The sequence below is a fragment of the Eschscholzia californica genome, unplaced genomic scaffold, assembly GCF_041429995.1.
Source record: "Eschscholzia californica isolate CP2 unplaced genomic scaffold, dmEscCali1.0.p SCAF_1, whole genome shotgun sequence".
NCBI classification, from domain to species: Eukaryota; Viridiplantae; Streptophyta; class Magnoliopsida; order Ranunculales; family Papaveraceae; genus Eschscholzia; species Eschscholzia californica.
Window position 1 is genome coordinate 24048959 of NW_028238198.1, and position 19394 is coordinate 24068352.

At 35.7% G+C, this 19394-nt stretch overlaps 4 protein-coding genes across 4 annotated transcripts; all 4 read left to right on the forward strand.

Moving 5' to 3' along the window:
- NF-YC2 (nuclear factor Y, subunit C2) lies at positions 1 to 3125 on the forward strand. The gene is made up of 2 exons (XM_086651755.1): positions 1 to 265; positions 2096 to 3125. Exon 2 carries the CDS (start codon positions 2142 to 2144, stop codon positions 2889 to 2891), a length of 750 nt encoding a protein of 249 aa, XP_086507881.1. The 5' UTR covers positions 1 to 265; positions 2096 to 2141; the 3' UTR covers positions 2892 to 3125.
- A 1630-nt stretch (positions 3126 to 4755) lies between these two features.
- Positions 4756 to 6515, forward strand: LOC147565302 (zinc transporter 8-like). Its single transcript, XM_086666920.1, has 3 exons — positions 4756 to 5588; positions 5741 to 5890; positions 6028 to 6515. The coding sequence occupies exons 1-3, from the start codon at positions 4995 to 4997 to the stop codon at positions 6331 to 6333; spliced, it is 1050 nt and encodes a 349-aa protein (XP_086523046.1). The 5' UTR covers positions 4756 to 4994; the 3' UTR covers positions 6334 to 6515.
- A 5298-nt stretch (positions 6516 to 11813) lies between these two features.
- On the forward strand, positions 11814 to 14272 carry LOC147565303 (zinc transporter 5-like). The gene is made up of 3 exons (XM_086666931.1): positions 11814 to 12757; positions 12910 to 13059; positions 13712 to 14272. The coding sequence occupies exons 1-3, from the start codon at positions 12128 to 12130 to the stop codon at positions 14015 to 14017; spliced, it is 1086 nt and encodes a 361-aa protein (XP_086523057.1). The 5' UTR covers positions 11814 to 12127; the 3' UTR covers positions 14018 to 14272.
- A 1923-nt stretch (positions 14273 to 16195) lies between these two features.
- On the forward strand, positions 16196 to 19233 carry OTP84 (Tetratricopeptide repeat (TPR)-like superfamily protein). Its single transcript, XM_086651795.1, has one exon. The coding sequence runs from the start codon at positions 16356 to 16358 to the stop codon at positions 19011 to 19013; it is 2658 nt and encodes an 885-aa protein (XP_086507921.1). The 5' UTR covers positions 16196 to 16355; the 3' UTR covers positions 19014 to 19233.
- Positions 19234 to 19394: the final 161 nt, after the last annotated feature.

The following is a 19394-nucleotide window of genomic DNA, read 5'->3' on the forward strand; positions in this document are numbered from 1 at the left end:
GGCTGAATGAATGAAAAACTGAAGAAGCATCTTTTTCCTCTTTTTTTCTCTTTATATATTTTCTAACAAGTAACTTTTTGACACTTGTCTATCTCATAACGTCTCTCAACGTCAACTCTCTCCCTTTATTAACACGTGCCTTCCCCTTCTTCTCTCCTCCCTCCCTTTCTCTCTCTAAAATTCAAAATCCTCTCTTCTTCCCTTTTTAGGGCTTCTTGTCTTCCAATTACCCTCTCTTCTCCTCAATCACTTCCAGCTTACCCAGGTAAAAAAAAAAACATAATCTTGGCTGGGTTTTCTCTAAGATCTCAAGTTTCTTTTCTCTATATGGTCATGGGTACTAGTTTCTTTTGTTAGAATTTTTATTTTGTTATACTACTATAGTTTGTTGTTGTTGTTTCTTTTTTCTCAGTGAAATTTTGAACTTGGGTAAGAGATTTTTTTTGTTCAAGAACTCTTATGGGTTTTAGTATTTGAGATTATGTCTCTGTTTATGAGTTTTAGATTGCATGTTCTTATTAGAGGTGGTATTACTGTTTGCATGTTCATTTTTAGGTTTGATTTTCTTATTATTCCAAGAGGTAGTTTTGGTAATTCATAAAAGGGTTTAATCTCAACGGTGAATCAAAAATTGGGTTAGGTTTGGTTTATTGAGTTTTGATGATTATAGAGAGGAAACTTGGGTTTTCTTTTGATCTACCCTTAGATTTTTGTTTAAGAATCTTATCTTAGTATTTGCTGCATGCAAGCTGTTTGATGGTTTAACTCTTATTTATTTGTTCTCATGTGAAATTGCTATGCTTGCTTCTTTTGTTTAACACTTTAAGTGTATTTTTGGTCTTGTTTTATGATCTATGATAGAGCTTAATCCATTTTCTTTCATTGGTTTCCCCAAGAGTTGTTTTTTTTTCTCTCTTTGAAAATTAGCAATTTTGAGGGTATATTGTCGGTTTACGGGTCATATGATTCAGATCTATATAGCTAGATAATGGGTAGACTAGAAATGGATTAGAATTTGCCTTCTCTCCTTTGTTTCTTTTGCACCATGGGGTCGCGAAGTTCTATACTTATGTTTAATATCTAAAGTTAGTCCTAGGAGATGCATCTAGTGCCTGTGTGTATAAGTAATGCTAATGTTGAGTGATGATGAATCGATGATCATGCATCAATAGTTTAAACTTGTCTGTATAGCTATACTAGTTTAGATTAGTGCGAATGAAAATACTTCTTATAAGTTGACTAGTGTTTAAAAAGCTATATCTTAAACAACTCAATTTCACATGATATACACTAGTTTACTCCAATTTGTTCTTCATTGCTTAACTTCTACACATTTTTCCGCAAAATTCCATTCCTACTTAAGATAGGAAAAAGGGTAACACTGCTAAGCAATCGATCAATCAACACCTTGCTATCAACATTATTTATATAAGAGGCTGATTGATTTAATCAACTTTGTTTCTATATTGTGGTAACCATTAAAGGGTTCTCAAAGGGGTTTGGTTCTCAAGAACTTTTCTATTTTCGGTTTCTCTTGGCGTATATTATTTTAATGGTTTAGTATAACTATTTTATCTTCTGAACTTCGATTTTCTTGTTTCTTCAACTATTTATGCAGGTGACGAGTATTTAAGTTTCGTTTATCTATTGGTAAATAATCTTTTGATTAAAAACAAGATATTTGAAATTTTGAACTCATTTACATTATATGTGCCCCAGAGTAAGTACTTCATTTTACAGAACCTTTCATATTTGAGGGTTCTATGTCTATGAAATTACTGAATTTAGTCACGGTTTTGCTATTCAAATCTGCTAGCCCTATCCACCAACTTGCGATCTCGATCTCTTGGCTGGGTTAAGATTCCATTGATAAATTTGAGTCTGCACTGACGGACTTCACCACTAGACATGGATTTACTAGACGTGATCTGAATTGTCTCTTAGATACGTAGTTGGGATCTGGCGATCTGTAATTGAGTGCCAAAGGAATCAAAATAAATAATGTCACCAGGACCAAGTGGTGTATCTAATCAAAATTTCTCTGCTTCAATGTTTGTATCTAACGTGTATATATTTATATATACCCATCTTGCAGGTTGTGAAAAGAGGCAAAGAGAACATCGATATCTACCCATTTGTCAATGGATCAATCTGAAGAATCCCAACAGCAACAGAACCCAATGGCGGAAGCTGAAAACAATGGAAACCAGACAGGTTCAATGGTGACTTCAGGTTCGTCATCGGCGATGGTCCCATCAATGGCTCACCCTGCAACTAGTTTCCCGCCTTCCCAACACCAACTTGCTTACCAACAAGCACAACATTTTCACCATCAACAACAACAACAACAAAACCAGCAGCTTCAAGTTTTTTGGGCCAACCAACTCCAAGAAATCGAACAAACAACTGACTTCAAGAACCATAGTCTTCCACTTGCTCGAATCAAGAAAATAATGAAAGCTGATGAAGATGTCAGAATGATATCAGCTGAAGCCCCAATTGTGTTTGCAAAAGCTTGTGAGATGTTTATCTTGGAGCTGACTCTTCGTTCTTGGATTCATACTGAGGAGAATAAAAGGAGAACACTTCAAAAGAATGATATTGCAGCAGCTATAACAAGAACTGATATATTTGATTTCTTAGTCGATATTGTTCCAAGAGACGAGTTGAAGGATGAGGGTCTTGGGTTAGGACGAGGTGGTGGTGATTCTGCTCTTCCGTACTATTACGTCCCACAACATTTGGCTCAGGTGGGTCACCCAGGAATGATGTATGCTCAGCCTGGTGCTCCAGTAGGTTACATGCCATGGCCTCAGCCTCAGCCTCAGCAACAGCAACAGCAACAGCAGAACCAGCAGCAGCAGCAACATTCACAACAAACAGATGCTTAGTAAGGGTGATCTTTATTTTGCAGTGCTAGCTTTTCTCCGTGTGGTAAGTGAGTTCGAGGAGATGTGATTAATATCTATCTATATTTATATATAGTAGTAGTAGTGGTAGCTAGTGAAAGGCGGTTTGGGTGTTAAGATCGGCGTATATATTTCGGATGAACAAAACTGGTTTTGTATTCGACCCTTTCTTCATCGAACTGTGGTGGTATAAATGATAGCCTTTTCTGTTTGTAATCTTGCTGGTTTGGTGATTATTTTAGACTTTTAGCACTAGATAGGACTAGGTAGATGTTGGCTGGGAATTTGGGGTTTCATGAACCTCTAATATCTATCCTTCACATTGGGAAAGTTATAAGGGCACCCAGTTTTATTACCCTCAATTTTTCTTACCCTCTCGTCTGAAAATACTTAAATACCCCTGCTTGAGTCGCTTAGATAGACCTGTAGTGGTTGGGCATTTATGGACATTTGTCTGGTTTAGTAACAATTGGTAAGTCCTATAGACCCTAAAATTGGTCACAAAGTCTGCTTATGGGCCTATACTATTGAGAAGTAGTGGGGATGTACCACTTTATAGACCTACCAAAAAAGGGTACCTATTAAATTCTCCATCTCTCAACTTGGTCTTCTAGTCAAAATTTAATGGCTCTCCTACAAGGACTGGTGGAATCAATTCAGCTCCTTGACTTTAAGGGATGGTGCCCTATTTACCTAAGGGGGGACTAGATTTTGCTTGGTTGTATAGGCGCCCCCGATTAATGATGTTGGCGCTCCATCAAAGCAAAATTGAAGAACTCTTTACTTCTTTGGGTGTAAATGGAGCGCCACAAATAAATAATAGGGCGCCTTCAGAACTTTCTTTGGATCTTACCCCACTGGCCACTGCTATCAAGTTTCTTTTTTTTTTTATTTTTTTTTTTTGAATTGCAATAATAAAGTTTGAATATATTGTTCTTCCACAAAAAAAAAAAAAAAGTTTGAATGGTCTTGTTAATTTACTATTTATGTAAATGAAATAGTACAGGATGCAGATAAGGCTAGACTTGAATAAAAATGTAAAAGGATTAAGATGCACAACTAATACGAACAAATGGTAAACCGTAACTACTAATCAAACTGTTACAATTTTAACATATCTTTGTTCTGAAAGAAGAAAAAGAAGTTACAATAAAACAATATTTAAAAATCTAATTATCTCTAGTAAAAGTTATAAAAAAAAAATGGGGAAATTGCTTAATATTTACTACATTTAACTAAAAAATGATTTTATGTGTACGATGATACAAATAGTATATAATTTTTTGAGTTTTATAAGTAATTTTTTTTGTTGACAGATTTTTATAAGTAATTTGGAAAATCTTATACGTTAGTTCGTCTATACATGATGCTCCTCCATTTTTAAGTTAACTTTTTTGACATACTACTGAGTAGGTCCACCGCTTGATATGCCCATATGGGGCATCAACGAAAATAGTGAAACCAAGCTCTCGGTGTTCTTCTAGTACGTCACATGACCTGGGGATACGGGTACATCATTAAAATAAAATATGTTTGTAGTTGTTCGTTTCGATATAAAATTTACAAACATGGAATTTTTTCCAGCGAGTTTCTTTAAATTCCTTTGTTTTAGGAACTTAAAAGGGAGAACCCAAACTAGATATTTTGCCGAGTTGCTTCAAAATAGAATGGTCAAATACAATAGCAACTTCAAAATTCATGGAACATTTTCCTCTCATAATCTACCAAATAGGCGCCCAATATTGTTTTCACAACTCAAAATAGCCTCAAAATAGCTTAGAATGACGACATTATTATACCATTGTAGTTAACTGTCATTGTTAACTCCCTTAAACCAAAACTTTCCAAATTTCAATTCTTCCACATTTTTTTCAAACTATGTCATCATATTTTATTCAAAATCCTTTCTCAATTACCTCTAAACCCTTTAACCCTAGTATTCACTGATCTAATACAAGAGAACAAAATAGTAATTTCCTTCACAAATATGAGTTAGAAAAAAAAAATCTATATAAACCCTAGCCCTGATTCTCCAACTTCACACGGTTCTTTCTCTCTCTCTCTAAACTTTCTCTCTCTAAAAATATGATGAAACCCATGATGAAGAAGATAATACTAACACTATTTCTCCTCCCCACATTAGTATTAAGTGAGTGTACATGTGATGTTGAAGAAGATGAAGATATAAACAAAGAAGAAGCAATGAAATTCAAAATAATAGCATTAATATCGATTCTAATAGCGAGTGGAATCGGAATATGTATACCGATTCTTGGAAGAAAGATTCCAGCTCTTCACCCAGATAAGAATATATTCTTTTTGATTAAAGCTTTTGCTGCTGGTGTAATATTATCAACTGGTTTTATTCATATATTACCGGATGCTTTTGGAGACCTAACTTCACCTTGTTTGAATGAACACCCATGGGGTGATTTTCCATTTACTGGTTTTGTTGCTATGATGACTGCTTTATTGACATTGATGATGGATTCTTTAGCTACTGGTTATTATAAAAGATCAGCCATTAATGATAATATTAAAGAAAGTGGTAATCAACAAGTTGATGTTCATACTCATGCTACTCATGGTCATACACATGGATCATTACCCATATCTTCATCATCTTCATCAACTGATAAGCATTCGTCGGAACTTATTCGTCATCGTGTTATTTCACAAGTAAGAATTCAATTCAGTTTTAGTTTCTTGTTTTTTTTTGGGTTTCTTGTTTACCCTAATTAGGGTTTTTCTAGTTGTGGTTTAGGCTTATTGGGATCTCATGTAAGAAATAGGAGTATTTGTTTTAATACTTAATGTTTGGGGGTGTATAGGTATTGGAGCTTGGAATTGTGGTGCATTCTGTAATTATTGGGATATCTTTGGGTGTTTCCCAAAGTCCTTCAACAATTAAACCTCTTATTGCTGCTTTGAGTTTTCATCAACTCTTTGAAGGCATGGGACTTGGTAGCTGCATATCTCAGGTACTTTACTCTCTCTCACACTCAATCTTGTTAATTGAATATTTTCTTTAGTTTTAGTTAATCAAGTTATAATTAATGATAATTAACTAGGTTAGCTAATTTCTAAATATCAATGATTTTTTTATGTATTTTTGCAGGCAGAATTTAAGAGAAGGGCAGTGGTTATAATGGTACTATTTTTCTCACTTACAACACCGGTAGGAATTGGAGTCGGTATCGGAGTTACAAATGTTTACAGTGAGACTAGCCCAACGGCTCTTATCGTTCAAGGAGTTTCAAACGCTGCAGCTGCCGGAATCTTAATATATATGTCATTAGTGGATTTACTAGCTGCTGATTTCATGAGCCAGAAGTTGCAAAATAATGGTAAACTTCAGATAGGGGCTTATGTTTCACTACTAGTAGGGGCTGGTTCTATGTCACTTTTGGCCAAATGGGCTTGAAAAAATTATAAAGTAGCCAAGAAGTTTATGATGTGATTAGTTCACTAATATGTTTCGATCCAATGGTTAATTCTTTAAGATTAGTAGTATTAGTTAAAAGAAAAAGAATAGTTTACGTTTCAAATTTTAGATAATTTTTTGTGTAAGAAGACTTTATTGAGATTAATCGATACTTTATGGTATATCTTCTATTTTTGAACTGTGGGATTATCCAATGGATGTGAAATAGAATATAGCAACCCCAAGCCTAGCCATAGAAAGAGGCTCCCACAATTGAATTCACTTAAATAACATTGACAAGTTAAATACTAACTGAATAAAGTCTCGCTTTGGACTACCAATTGAAGGCGACAACTTCAAAAGGTGCTTACGGAATTCTCAAGTAGAGTGCTCAAAGGTAGCCCAATACATAATAAAGATATAAATGGGTCATTGGGTCCCAATGAAAGTTCAACCTCTCCAAAATACAATATTAGGGCCCCTTTTTGTATTTTTCTCGACAAGTGGACCACCTCCAATATTAGGGCCCCTTTTTGTATTTTTCTCGACAAGTGGACCACCTCCAATATTAGGGCCCAACTGGGATGTGTCAGTTTGCACCATCAATTGATTTTGGACTTGTTGGACCCAAATCTCAAGTTTACTGGAGTTTGGTCTCTATTAGCTACGGGTCTATTCCAAAGCTTATGGGCCCTAGACTGGGATTCTAGTTGGGTCTTGATGTTTGTAAGTTTCGGTCATCCATTAGATTTTTTGACCCAGATGGACTGACGTAGTATTTGTTGGAAACGGAGTCGATTTCAGATCAGTTCAAATCGTCAAATTCAGAAACAAAATACGCCATTGCGTTCGTCTCGTCGAGCTCTTAAATTTAGAGCCAAAAATCACTCAAATCCGATTCCGGATGAATGAGATATTCAAGTCTGGAGTTTGGACGAAAAAAAAAATTAAGTTAGGGACCAAATAGCAATAAGAAAAAGTTGGTTTGGAGGCCATTTGCGCAAAGAGAACACGTCCAGATTGGACGGCTGACCTTCTGTCCGCACAAAAGGCCAGATCTATCGGCTCGCGATAATTCCGTGTCGGGCATGGGGCGGGACATCTCTCGATCCCCAATCTAAGGACCATCAAACCCTTATGTTGGGCGCAATTCGGACATACCTAACGGAGGGAGTTTCTATCTAGCTTTTGAGCGCAATCCAACGCCTCAAATGGCAACCGACATGACCTGTTGCTAATCAAGTGAAGCGTCACTTATTTCTCTCAACATATTTGTCCCTAAAACCAACAAACATGTCCCTAATGTATGTGTCTATTAGAAACCTATTTATAAGACCCAATTGAACTCCAAATTTAATTCCGTTTTTTATGAGAGCATCAAGCATTGTTATAAGATCATATTAGAGTGTCTAGGAGAAATATTTAACAGAGTTTTTAAGGAGTTTCATAAGAAAGAAGTTTGGTATATTTGCGTTAAGTCAGAGGTTAGTATACATTTAAGTTCAACTGCTTTATGATTGAAAGTACCATTGAGTCGAAAGGTTAATCATTGTATCTTGGGAGACAAACGCCGGTAACTGTTTGGCACTATGCAGGGCATCAATTGTCTTAAGGAAAGAGGAATAACTCGCCTCGATTAAAAATATTCTTCTTCTTACCCACCGATTTTTCTTTTTCGTTTTTAGTCTATCTGATTTCTTAATCAAAGACATTTTGATTTCTTAATCAAAGACATTTTGATTTCTTAATCAAAGACATTTTGATTTTTCAAATTAAAGTAATAAATCAAATAACATAGAAGGAATACAATTCTTCTTTCCGATCTTAAATCGATAGTGAGATTCGATTACGAATCATCTGTTCTGGATAACAAACATTATCAGTTAGAAATACGAAAGATATTGAGTTGTTATCTTCCTTAGTCTCTCTCCATTAATTTGAAACTAAAGTGTTTCATTGATTTACAAATAAAATCAAAGTAGTAACCAGTTTCACCAGTGATCCGGATAGAGACTTGCTGAGTCAACTTGTTGAATTGGTGAACCAACAACAATATTTCCTGAAAATGAACTTAGGGACGCAAAGTTTTATGATATTATGCCTTAATCAACCTAGACTTTAAATGAGAGTACATCCCCTCTATAATTAGCTATCATGTCGGGCCGTCAGATTACAGACATTATTATCATAGCGTAGGAAATTCTAGATTCCTTCAAGTGGCAAAAGGGTTAAAAATCAGTCTGAAGTTGGACATTTCAAAAGCCTATAATGGTATATAGTGGGGTTTTCTCGTTCACTTGTTTCTTGTTCTTGGTTTAAGTTTATTGAATTTTGTCTTTCCTCCTCTATTATTCTTATATATGGTTGGTCTGGTCCAGTTTCATCTTGACCTGAGAAATTAAGTAAGGTCTTTGGATTTCATTAATTTGGTCTTCTTTCCTCTACCTTTCAACCAGTCTCTTTTGGTGGCTCTGTCACACCAAACCAAATGTCTCAATTTTTGTCTGATACAGTCTTTGGGAAGTATACTGACAGGCGGACTTATCCTCAGTCGTCGTCCAAGTAGTTTGGTGGCGCCCCAATTATTTCTAAAATCTTAACCACCCTCTCTATTTTTCGCACCCGGATTCTCTTCACTTGAATCTCATTAAAAATAGCAAGTTTACAGTTTCGTTTCATCTATGTATAAACGCCCTTCTCTCCCAAACACGCTCTTTCACTAGCTAATTGATACCATTCTTAAATTTTAATATATTCCTCACGAAATTTTGTTTTATAGCCTTCTCTACGAAAAGTCGTATTAGCAAATATTTATCTTGTATTTTTTCGAAAACATATAGAAATTGCAGAACGCTGACCACAGATGGGGTTGGATATGTTCTTTTAACATGTAAAAAGATCGGGGAGTAGTCTGTTAGATAACCCCACGACCATCTCTTTCATCTAATATGTTTCCATTTAATGATTAATTCTCTTAGATTACTATTTGTTAGATGAAAAAGAATGATTTAAGTTTCATATTCAAGTTAATTTTTTGTGTAAGAATACTTTATTGGGACTAATACGTACTTTGTGGTATGTCTTCTATTTTTGAATGGTCCGATCATCCTAATTATGTGAATTAGAATGAGTAATGCTATTGTACTGAAAAATGGTGTCGACCACATGTCAAACGTTGATCTTGTTACTTCCCATTGGAAAATTAATTCTCTCAAATAACACGTCAAATGCGAGTTAGCCACATCAACCTTTTGTTTGGCCAAATATCATTCTTGAACTAGAATGTACAACCCAAGGCAAGCCTAAGAAAGAGGACCAAACCATAGTCATCAATACTTTTTTTTTTTTGTTCAAATCAATACTTTCTTCCTTGTTAGAGTAGCTAAAAAAAATTTCCCACCTAAAATGACCCAAAACTGGAATTTTCATTCATGGCTTATTTAGCAAAAGATGCAAAGATAAGCACCAATGGCAATTACGTACCAATTTTTGGTTTAGAGGCAGGATTTTTTGCATGAGATAACATTGACCAGCTTTTTATTAACTTAGAATTGAATGAATGAAATCCGATCAAAACTAATTGGATGTTAATGTTTATGACCCTAATCCTAGTCATGTGACCCTGGCCGGAGATCAAATTTGGGGGCCACAGTCCTGAGGTGCTACAGAATTTCACTCAAATATAGTGCTCCACCACATAATAAAAAGAGAAATGGGCCAAAACTTACAGTTTTTGCACCTTAATTTTAAACTATTTGGATAGCAAAATAATGTGCGAGTGTTGGAAGCACTGTAGTAATGGTAGTCATCACTCGATACCAGATATAATGCTTTGTAATTGGTAAAAATAATGATGAGAAAAATCCAAATGTCTTTTCACAAAATTCTAGTACATGATTTGTTGGTCGAGAAAGATAAGTGGTTTATCTATTCATGAATCCGAGAATTTTCATTGCGCAGATCCCTCCAGACCAACAAAATATCATCATTCGTTGCCCTAAAAAACAATTTATTCTCATTTTGAATCACTCTACTTGGGAGGTTTATCAAGGGAATGCCCTCCATCGTACCTTTGGAAACGTTATTATCTCTAAAATCTTAACCACACCCACTTCCTTGCACACCGTTTTTTTATTGCGTTTGTGACGCCAAGCGTTAAGAATATTGTTTCTGCTTTTGGCACCCGAGGTCCAAACTTGGAGTTTTGACATTTTTTTTCTTACGCAGAAGTTCTACGAGTCCACCCAAAATGTCTCACAACTTACTGAGCTTGAGCGAACACCCATATTTCAGGTTCTAGAAGTTCTACGATTCCTCCAGACCGACAAAATATCATCATTCGTTGGCCTAAAAAACAATCTATTCTCATTTTGAATCACTCTACTTGGGAGGTTTATCAAGGGAATGCCCTCCATCGTACCTTTGTAACCGTTATATCTCTAAAATCTTAACCACACCCACTTCCTTGCACACCGTTTTTTTATTGCGTTTGTGACGCCAAGCGTTAAGAATATTGTTTCTGCTTTTGGCACCCGAGGTCCAAACTTGGAATCTTGACATTTTTTTTCTTAAGCAGAAGTTCTACGAGTCCACCCAAAATGTCTCACAACTTACTGAGCTTGAGCGAACACCCATATTTCAGGTTCTAGACACTCTCGTGAGTGATGTGGAACTATCACAATCCTCCACTCTCGACGAAGAGTCATCTTGGATCTGATACCACTTGTAACGCTCCGAGCTTTGGCAGTTAACGATATTGTCTCCGCTTTTGACACCTCAAGTCCAAATCCGCATGCACAAGATTTTGTTTTTGAAGTCTTGGGGCTAAATGAATATAATAATAGATTAGACTAAATGAAACTTCGAAATAGAAAACGTATAAAGATAAAATACCAAAAAGTCTTTATCCTCCAGATCTCTTTTTATCTAAAATTAGTTTTTATACAACTCTTCATCATCAAAAATCGAATTGGACAAACTGTAAATCCTTGAATCTTTCATTTTTTTTTGTTGAGGTAATCCTTGAATCTTTCATAGTAAACCAAACAATACCTTAATAATTTTCATATAATAATTATAAAAATAGTATATCCAATCTGAGGCAAATGTACATTTATAAATAACATTAAAATACAGCTAAATATGTCGACACTTAAAATGTTGTCTTCCAAATTCAACTAAAAAATACAAAAAAAAAACTCAAAATTCTTCAATCTCTACTTAGGATGTCAACATAGTGTGGACATTCATCTATGGAGTCCCTGTCTCTAAGTCAACAAACTGCAAACTCTTATGCTTATTTAAATACTTTGACATTTAACATATATATATATATATATACCACCAAGAAGATTCATATACCAATAATGCATTAACCATGTCTGTTTCGTGTATTTAATTTAGCCAAAAAGATTTTGAAGCTCGAAAATCTTGCAATGCTAATCATTTTATATCCTTGAGGAAATGCTATTGAGAATTTTAGAAACAGAACTTTCACTCTTCATTTCCGAGATATATGATTGATCAATACTTTGGATTTCTTAAAACAAACCTCGCCCCATGATAAAAGATGGATTATTCCAAGTGGTCCTAGAGGTGTAACTTTAGAATTTAATTATATGTACTTTCTTTAAGTTTTATAATCAAGAAATAGTACATGTCTTAATAGTGGGGGATAGTTTAGTAATTTTACTCATCTCAAGTTTGACTTCATTTCTTACATAAAAGGAAAGCAACTTGAGAATCAAAAGTACATACATTTACTTTCTTTCCATCTTTTGTTTTCATTTTCTCCATGGTGAAAATGAATAAGCTTCAACTTTGTTCTTTCAATCTCACAAAACCAAACCTAAAATTAGTGTTCTTGTTGTTGTCTCTAACCCTAACTATTCTTCCCAAAACTGTCTTAGCAGAATGTACATGTGACGCAGAAGAAGAAGGCGACAATGACAGAAAAGAAGCGCTTAAATACAAAATCGCAGCTTTGGTTTCGATTTTAGTAGCAAGTGCACTTGGAGTAAGTCTACCTGTTTTAGGGAAAAAAATTCCAGCATTACGACCCGAAAAAGATTTATTTTTCGTGATAAAAGCATTTGCAGCTGGAGTTATCTTAGCAACTGGGTTTATTCATATACTTCCGGACGCGTTCAGCGATTTAACTTCACCATGTCTAAATCCAAACCCATGGGATAATTTTCCATTTACTGGATTTATTGCGATGATGTCAGCGATATTGACATTGATGGTTGATAGTTTGGCCACAGGTTATTACAAGAGGTTAAACAAAGGAAAAGGAGATGTTATAGATTCAGAAGTTCATGCCCATGATCATGAAGCCCATGGTCATGCTCATGGCTCATCGGCGGTTGAATTGGATAATAGTTTGACCCCTGCCGAACTCATTCGACATCGCGTTATATCACAAGTAACAAATTTTTAAATAATTTTAATATTATTCGTCTCACTTAATTTTTTTTATAATTAGTTATTTCAAGTGTTAATTAATACTACAAGATTTTATTATTGTTCATGTCCAAAAGTTGCTAATTTGAGTTTTCCTTTGAATTTTGAGGGTAGGTTTTGGAGCTTGGAATTTTGGTTCATTCAGTGATTATAGGGATGGCATTAGGTGCATCTGAGAGTCCTTCAACCATTAAACCTTTGGTTGGAGCCTTGACCTTCCATCAATTTTTTGAGGGTATTGGACTTGGAGGCTGCATTACTCAGGTATGATATCATAGTCATCATCATTATCATTGTCGTCGTCTTCTTCATCATCTCTCTTGTAGCATTCACTAAATTAGGCACCTCTATGATATTACAACATAAAATTAGACATTGGAACTGGTTTGGTTTGGTTCGATTCAGATATCAGAATATTTTTTTTTTTCTTATATATGACTTGTTAAACAAACTTGTCAAAGGGTTGGTTCAAATTGTTTGGGCCTACTTTTTTTTTTTTTTTTTGACTTATCTTTAAGGTAGTAATCAAGAGATAGATATTGGACCCTGATATAAAGTACTACTATATTATCCTTAATAAAATAAGGGGTTTGGAATTATGTGATATTTTTTTTATTAACAAGACCTGTATTTTAACATCTTGTTGAAAAATTGAAAATGGTAGTTTCCACCCCATTTTTATGTTTTCTGCTACCGGCACAGAAATTTAAAGAAAGTATTTGTTAACAAAGGTCAACTCTTATATTTAATTAATAATAATGGACAATTAGTATATTTTTATAAATAATTGTTTACTCAGTTGGTGGATCTAATCTGAAAAATCGAATGTCACTGGATTGAAACACATTAGGGTATAAATTGTCTATTGTACTTGTATAATCCCAAAAAAAGTAACATACTCTTATGGATTATGTAGGCAAGATTCAAGAGTCGAGCCATTGTTACTATGGCTCTCTTTTTCGCTCTTACAACACCAGTTGGGATAGGAATTGGAATCGGAATAACAAATGTTTACAGTGAAAACAGCCCTACTGCTCTCATCATTCAAGGGGTTTTAAACGCAGCCGCGGCTGGAATCTTGATTTACATGTCGCTCGTCGATCTATTAGCAGCTGATTTCATGAACTCAAGGCTTCAAGACAATGGAAAGCTTCAATTAGCAGCTTATGTTTCTCTTCTTTGTGGTGCTGGTTTTATGGCTCTCATTGCTAAATGGGCTTGAACAAAAACTCTAACACAAGTTTTATGGGCACATCCACTTTTATTGTGTTTGACTCTAATATAGTTTGACAAAAAAGTTCTGCTATGGTAGAGATTGATCTTTAATTTTGGTAGTGCCCATAAAACTTCAAAAGGGGAAAATAAAACTAAGACCGGTTACATTGACATGGTCATAGAAAAATCAATATTGTGGTGTTTCTTTATGTTTGATATTTTTAACATAATTGTGAATAAATATGCAAATTCGATTATTGCATCCTATTTTTCTCATGAGATTCTTTTCAAGAGAGTTTGTTTGTTTGTTTAATTTTTTTCTCAGTAAGTATGCAAATGCTGTAATTGCATAGTTTTTCTCATGGGATTCCTTTGAAGAGTGGTCCGCCAATTGGTTTGGGCTTGGTGTTTTGCCATATTTTTGGTTAATATGAACCCATTGATGTAGAGTGATTTTTTAATTTGCAACAAAAAAAGAGTGATTTTTTTAATAAATATGGTGGTGTTTTTTTGTGTGTATACAGTATTGATGAATTGAATTTCAGTATAATGTTCAAAAAGAGCAATATTTTAGGGTTAGTTCTCGATTGACCCATACTTTATTACCAACTTTCTGTCTAGTCTATTTTTCGTAAACTTTGAGTTTGACCTTCTACTGTAACTGTCCATCCAGTTACTGAGAACTAATTCTTTTCATTCGTAAAAATTTTTCATTTTAATTTTGTGCTTCTCTCTCCAACTTCTCCTAATTTCTTGCGCCCCCTCAATTTCGTCTTCAATGTTTGAAAGTTAAACTCGGGTGTGGCTAAAGGCCCCGACGGGGGCCCCGGATTACATATGGGACATCTCACAATTTGTGCTTTATCCGAGGGCCTATAACACTTTGGTCGGGGGCCTTTAGCCCATCCCATTAAACTCTAGCGTATATCTGTTTAGGAAATCAAATCTTGCAAATAATCATTTGCATATCTTGCAAATAGATGGTTTTAAGATCAGATTTTTGTATTTTCAAATTTTTGCAAGCTTAAGACAGATGTGGACAAAATCAAAATGGGTTATTTCCCAAATGGCACCCAACTTTGTGATCAGCTTCCTGCCTGACCCCCTAGATTAGCAAAAATACCCATATGGCCCCCTTTTTCCGTTATCTTTAACATTCCGTTAACTAGTCATATTCTCTCTCCTCCATCTCATCTCTTCTCTCTGCCACCTCATCTTCTCGCCACCTCATCATCTTCTCCGGCGACCTTCAAATATGATTTTTTTTTATTTTCTCTCTCCTCTCTCGCTCTCTCTAATTTGTTTTTCTTTTAACTCTCTAGAACAGATCTAGAGAGTGGGTCTGTTCTCACATACATACCTTCAATGGTCTATTCGTGAGAATGGATCATCAAAGGTCTGTTGAACAGACCAGATCTGTTCTCACGAATAGACCTTCTCTCTCCCTAGAACAAATCTAGAGAGAGAGAAAAGAAAAAGAAATATTTTAGAGATAGAGAGAGAGGAGAGAGAAAATAAGAGAAAATAATTTTTTTTTTTTTTTATGTTTGAAAGTCGCCGGTCGGCGACCTTCGCGCGGAGAAGATGATGAGGTGGCGAGAAGATGAGGTGGCAGAGAGAAGAGATGAGATGGAAGAGAGATAATATGATTAGTTAACGGAATGTTAAAGATAACGGAAAAATGGGACCATATGGGTACTTTTGCTAATCTAGGGGGCCAGGCAGGAAGCTGGTCACAAATTTGAGAGAGACAACCATTTTAGAGAGAGAAATAGAGAAATTATACTTATTTTCAAATTTTGTTTTTAATCAAGTAAGTGGTATTTTATAAATGATCAAAGAACATTTGGATTTTAAATGACCTAAAAATTAATTAACAATAATATTTTATGACAAATGAACTATTGCTATTTATTTCATTGCGCTTTTTGTATGTTTACAAAAGAAGGTAGACTTTTTTTACTTATATCCAAAGATTACACCATGTTATCTGCTGGAGACAAAGTGTGGTGCTCCTTGTAAGGGATTAAATATACTTTTCTATTGACGTTTTTTTAAAATTGTGGGACTTTTGCAATGCAGAAAGCAATGACATGTAACACATTACTACCAACCTGGAAGATTGGTCCACACAATCCCATAACACGATATCAACACAATAATTATACTATAGCGTGGTATAGAATGGTGTGTTGTAAAGCAATTTCATATACGAAGAAGACGAAGTTTGGTGCCCCTATAAAGGATTAAACACTTATTTATGCCTTTTGATCAATTTTCTATTTATTTAAACTTACACTTTTGGAGGGAGTGATTACCTGTGTTTGGTTAGTGACTTAACGAAAATGTCAACCCTCTCTCTAGCCTCTCTTCCCCTTCCATCAAATACCTTATCTTCCCGCCAAATTCAACAACAACCCACCAATATTATTCATAAACAAACCCTAACACCACCTCCTCTAGTCACCACCACCACCACAAATCCAAAACCCAGGCAGCAATCAAAGCCTACTACTGACTCATGGGTCGACAGGCTCCGGTTACAAGCTCGATCTGGTCTTTTTCGAGAAGCCATTTTGACTTATATTGAAATGTTGAATGCTGGAATCTCACCTGATAATTTTGCTTTCCCAGCTATACTCAAATCAATTTCATCTCTTCATGATTTGAATTCCGGCAAGCAAATTCATGCTTCCATTGTTAAATTGGGTTATCACTCATCTTCAGTGACTGTGTCTAATACCCTTCTTTATATGTATGGCAAATGTGGAGATACTGGTGTTGCTTTACAGGTGTTTGATAGAATGCCTCAGAGAGATGAGGTATCTTGGAACTCTGCCATTTCTGTGTTGTGTAAGTCTGAGGAGTGGGATCTCACGTTAGAAGCCTTTCGGAGCATGCAGTTTGAGCAAGTAAAGCCCAGCTCTTTTACTTTGGTTAGTGTTGCACTTGCTTGTTCGTCGCTGAGCAAGCACGAGGGTTTGCTCCTTGGAAAGCAAGCTCACGCTTATAGTTTACGAACAGGCGATAAAAAGACTTTTACTAATAATGCGCTGATGGCTATGTATGCTAAATTGGGTAGGTTAGATTACTCGAAATCTTTGTTTGAGCAGTTTGAGAATCGAGACATGGTTTCTTGGAACACCATTATTAGCTCGTTGACACAAAATGATAGATTTGAAGATGCATTGATGTTGTTTAGATTAATGGTTCTCGAAGGAGTCAAACCTGATGGGGTCACATTCGCCAGTGTTCTACCCGCCTGCTCTCACTTAGAGATGTTGGAGATTGGTAAGGAAATTCATGCTTATACTTTAAGGAACGATGATCTAATTTCAAATTCTTTTGTTGGTAGTGCACTAGTTGACATGTATTGCAATTGTGGGCAAGTAGAAAATGGTCGTCGAGTCTTTAATGGGATCTCAGAACGTAGAATTGGGCTTTGGAATGCTATGATTGCTGGTTATGCACAATATGGGTTTGACGAGGATGCGTTGAGACTTTTCATTGAAATGGAAGTTGTTGCAGGACTTAATTCAAATCCAACCACCATGGCAAGTGTTTTACCTGCATGGGTTCGTTGTCCATCTTTCTCAAAAAAGGAAGGCATCCACGGTTACGTAGTAAAGAAGGGCTTCGAGCACGATAGATATGTGCAAAATGCGCTTGTGGATATGTACTCTAGAGTAGGGAATTTAGAAGTTTCGAGGAAAATCTTCAAGAGAATGGAGGTTAAAGATTTGGTTTCTTGGAACACGATGATTACTGGTTACGTTATTAGCGGTCGACATGACGATGCACTCCTTTTGATACATGAGATGCAATGCCTAAGGGAAGACAAAGTTTTATACAAACCAAATACGATAACACTAATGACGATTCTTCCTAGTATTGCTGCATTGGCAGCACTAGCGAAAGGAAAGGAGATTCATGCTTACGCTATTAGAAACGCATTAGCACTAGATGTTGCAGTAGGAAGTGCACTAGTTGATATGTATGCGAAATGTGGTTGCTTAGACTTGGCAAGAAGGATCTTCGATGAGATGCCGAAAAGAAACATCATCACATGGAATGTTCTCATAATGGCTTATGGGATACACGGGCAAGGGGAAGAAGCTCTTGAATTATTCAAAAAGATTCAAACTGAAGGAAATTTTAAAGGCGAAGTATTAAAGCCGAACGATGTCACATTCATTGCTGTCTTTGCTGCATGTAGCCACTCTAAGATGGTTAGTCAAGGCCTTGACTTGTTTAATAGAATGAAATCCCACTATGGAATTGAACCAAGACAAGACCATTATGCTTGTATCGTGGACTTGCTTGGTCGAGCTGGGCAATTAGACGAAGCTTACGAAATCATCACCTCCATGCCTTCTGGTTCAGATCGATTAGGTGCTTGGAGTAGTTTACTTGGTTCATGTCGAATATACAATAATGTCAAACTCGGAGAAATAGCAGCTGAAAATCTGTTCCAGTTAGAACCAACTGTTGCCAGCCATTATGTTCTTCTCTCTAACATCTACGCATCAGTTGGTTTATGGGAAAAGGCAATGGAAGTTCGAAAGAACATGAAAGAAACAGGAATTAGAAAAGAACCTGGATGTAGCTGGATTGAATTCAACGATGAAGTTCATAAGTTCTTGTGTGGGGATTTATCACACCCACAAAGTGAACAACTCCACGAGTATCTTGAGAAGTTATTAGAGAAGATGAAGAAAGAAGGGTATGTGCCAGATACTTCATCGGTACTTCACAATATAGACAAAGAGGAGAAAGAGTATCTTCTCTGTGGACATAGTGAGAGATTAGCCATAGCATTCGGCATTCTCAATACTCCTCCTGGTACCATCATTAGAGTAGCTAAAAACCTTCGGGTTTGCAACGATTGCCATGTCGCTACTAAGTTCATCTCAAAAATCGTGCAGAGAGATATCATTGTAAGGGATGCAAAGAGGTTTCATCACTTCAGGGAAGGTTCTTGTTCTTGCGGAGATTATTGGTAAGAGGAAAAACCCAAACCTTTTTGCTCTCCAAGAACTTAAAGGCCTTCTTCCCACAAAGCAACTATTTATGTTTGTGTATTGTTCTGTGTATAATTGATTAAGAGACAAATGGAACCGAATCATTGTTCGCATAGTTTCTTGAATATTTGATGTAAACTTTAACGAAGATGTATAATATTGGTAAACATGGGAGAAATATCATGTAATTTTTATAGCAAAAGTTATCTAATTTCGTCATGTCCAGATCATGATATCTTTGGTTTAAGTTGTGTTGTTGCTCTACTTAAATTTCATCTTCTTCTTGTTCTTCTTTTCGGTTTGCGTGCAAATAAAGAATATAAAATAGTAGGAAATACTCACACCATGACACAAGTTGAACAA